The sequence below is a fragment of the Hylaeus volcanicus genome, unplaced genomic scaffold (assembly GCF_026283585.1).
Source record: "Hylaeus volcanicus isolate JK05 unplaced genomic scaffold, UHH_iyHylVolc1.0_haploid 12072, whole genome shotgun sequence".
Classification (NCBI taxonomy): Eukaryota; Metazoa; Arthropoda; class Insecta; order Hymenoptera; family Colletidae; genus Hylaeus; species Hylaeus volcanicus.
Window position 1 is genome coordinate 8,752 of NW_026533058.1, and position 3,339 is coordinate 12,090.

The 3,339-nt window shown below is 43.2% G+C and overlaps 1 protein-coding gene across 1 annotated transcript in view; it reads left to right on the forward strand.

Moving 5' to 3' along the window:
• The first annotated feature begins 1,001 nt into the window (after window positions 1-1,001).
• The window catches only part of LOC128882552 (dipeptidase 1-like), a 19,191-nt gene continuing 16,853 nt past the window's right edge, over window positions 1,002-3,339 (forward strand). Inside the window, exons 1-2 of the mRNA XM_054134176.1 lie at window positions 1,002-1,543; window positions 1,638-1,770. Of these exons, the coding sequence (XP_053990151.1) occupies window positions 1,753-1,770 (18 nt within the window). The 5' untranslated portion in view covers window positions 1,002-1,543; window positions 1,638-1,752. The remainder of the gene's footprint in view (window positions 1,544-1,637; window positions 1,771-3,339) is intronic.

The following is a 3,339-nucleotide window of genomic DNA, read 5'->3' on the forward strand; positions in this document are numbered from 1 at the left end:
CTCTCTCTCTCTCTCTCTCTCTCTCTCTCTCTCTCTCTCTCTCTCTCCCTCTCTCCAGCGCGGAGAGAGTATCCAATCTGCAGTGCATAACTCAAGTACCGAATTTTAAGGATCCCGGGAATCCTTCCTGGAAAAAGTTGCGAGGAATTGGGGAAAGCTCGACCGTCCGAAGAAGTTGTTCCTATAATTAGGAAAACAAGAAGCGAAGTTACACGGCGAGCGAACCTCCGGGAATCCGGTTGGAAAATTTTCTGTTAAATAAAAGGGAGACCGTTTCGCCCTCGTACTTCGCACGTTTGGAAATATCGTAGTAGGTCAACGAGCCTTGAAATAACGAAGGTGACCTTTGCTTACTCGTACGGATCCGTAGAACATTCGCAAACTCGAGCGTACACGCGCGGTTTTAACGAGAGTTTTCCGCGGCAATGGCTGCCTTTTCATTGCGAATCGAACGAAATTACTCGGTTGATCATTCCCGTGGGAACGACTTAAATTCCTCCGTCGTTCGGTTCGGGACCTGTCCTTGCACTCGCCCTGTTCGATGTTTTCGAAAAAGTCATTCCTTCATTTTTAAAAAATTGCGCTTTCACGTCAGAGAAAAAGTTTGTATATCTTTTCTGTGGGGTTCTATGAGATCTACCAGGGAAAAAAGTTTCAGTCGAAAACGTTCGTTATTAAGAGAGCTGTGAATTTTCGAAGATCGTGTATCTCTGTGACAAGTTCTCGAAGGAGTCACAGAGATACATGATCTTCAAAAATTCACAGCTCTCTTAATAACGAACGTTTTCGACTGAAACTTTTTTCCCTGGTAGATCTCATAGAACTCTATGATTTTTTAAATTCTACCAACGACACGCAGTTTTCCGTTTCGGTAATTGAAATCCATCCGCCCAATCAAGAGTTACGAATTCTGAATTCTCTCCGAATTACAAGTAACCATCCTTTTCTCTTCTTCAGGAATCCCCCACTCTGAATCGGGATCCTCGGCACCTCTTCGAAGCCTTTAGACTGTTATCTAACCCCCAGAAAATTTCGCAGACGCCCCTGTGCCAGAACGTTGACCTTCCCTCGAACGTATAAACTCCCTCCACGGTCGTCTAGCGTCGTAGGGTTCACCTGTGGCTACAGTGAATGCCGAGAGATCGGTCGAACTGGCCAGGAACGTCGACGACAAGGCGGAAGGGTACGCTTCACGCCTCGTCGACCTTAAACGTTGTTACATAATGTGTTGGAAGGTTGCTTTACCGTCGGCCTTCTGAACTGTTGCCTTTATGCATGGCTCTCCTTTCGCTTCTGAACAGGTAGATGGAGAAAAGAACAGACAGAAAGATGCTCTGGGGTCTCTGTCCTGGCCTCCTTCACCCTTCAGTGGTCACAGGAGACGTCCTCCAGACAAAGGAGGGACGAACTTATTGCAACGAGGAGGTGCAACGTTTTCATTTCATGTCTTTAAGAAGGAAGATCGTGGAAGATAGGATAAGAGATAGGTTTGAAAGGGATCTATAAAGGCTAGGCCTGTTTCTTGATGAGGAATAGAAGGAAGGTACTCGCAAGGCTTATGCAATTGTAATTTATATTCTTATTTAAATTCTTAAATGATTCGAGGTGCATTTTCTGATATCTGGGAACATTTCAAGATTGCAGGTATTGGAAGCAATATGCCGGACGAAACTGGAAAGGGTTGCTCGATTTGGAAGAAAGCACTGGACTGATCATTTATAAATATGAAATGGCCATTATGGAGGGACCAGAATGCGATTATTGAACCTGGTGAGCATCCAACGACTCCCGTCTTCTGTCGTCGAAATTCGCCAAAATCAGCCAGCTGAAACTGTCCCGGCAAGTTGTTAGAAATTGCAAGGGAATTCAGAAGCCTGAATTCTGACAGAGTTACCTCGAAATCCTCGAGAGTTAACGGTGAAGGGATCGACGAGTATGATAAGCGAGTCGGCCCTTAGAAAAAGGCCTGCAAAAAAAGGAGTCGTGGATGTATGTATATTTCAGAATGCCGGCGAGGAGGCCAGGTGACAGAAAGAGGTGCGCAGAGAAAATACGCGAAGGGACGCAAAAAAAGAGAAATGGGAGAGAAGTGCGGTAAAGCAAGAGAGGAGGAGACGAAGTGCGCGGAAAAACAGCAAACAGGAGCGTCCTAACTGGTAAAGTGTCCCCTGGTTCTCCAGATTCTCTCTCGGTTTCGCTATACCGTGTCTTCGTCCCTCTCTGGATGCCCGAGAGGCTATTTAAGGGCGAGAGACTCTTAAAGCGCAGCGCTTAGTTCCATAACGAAGCAAACAGCGCCGTGGCGGTTACATAATGTGGACCGCTTTTAATTCCTTTGTCTTCTTATTGTCCCTGGGAAAAATTGGACGGGACCAAGGATGGAGGGCTGAAACAAAAATGAACCCACAAGAGGATGGAGGACGTTGCCGTTTCGTTCCTACTATTTCCATGCCAAGGAACCCCTGGAATGGAACAGTTCCTCACCGAAAGACACGAGAATCGAGTCGTTCATCTGCCAAATCGATTAAGCGCACAAAAGGGAACGCCGGGACGGCCGATCGAGTGGCAGACGTTGTCTTTTAAGCCTGGAACAACTAACACAGGCATAAACTAAACGTTTATTGTTTAGATCTGCTTACAAAGTACTTAGAAATAGTTGCTGATTAAGGCTTGATCTATGAATAACAGTCAAGGTTCTAGATAGTCTCTAAAGTGATTCTTTACTGTATACATTTCTTCTTATGTATGTACTGTATACATTTCTTTATATGTAAGTTGAAGGCTAGAGGAAGCTTCTTGGCTCCTAAAAATAATATTTATAATTGCCTTGTCGCTTGAGTTAGGTCTGGCTTAGATCCTATACTACACAATCATTATTTGGTTCTAGTAAGTTTGCTGTCTCCCAAAAATAATATTTTTAATTGTCTCCCGGCGTTAGTTGGGTCAGAAGTAGGTAGATAGTCTCTGAAGTGATTCTTTACTGTGTACATTTCTTTATATGTATGTACTGTATACATTTCTTCTTATGTATGTACTGTATACATTTCTTCTTATGTATGTACTGTATACATTTCTTTACATGTAAGTTGAAGGCTAGAGGAAGCTTCTTGGCTCCTAAAAATAATATTTTTAATTGCCTTGTCGCTTGAGTTAGGTCTGACTTAGATCCTATACTAAACAATCATCATTTGGTTCTAGTAAATTTGCTGTCTCCCAAAAATAATATTTTTAATTGTCTCCTGGCGTTAGTTAGGTCAGAAGTAGGTAGATAGTCTCTGAAGTGATTCTTTATTGTATACATTTCTTTATATGTATATACTGTATACATTTCTTTATATG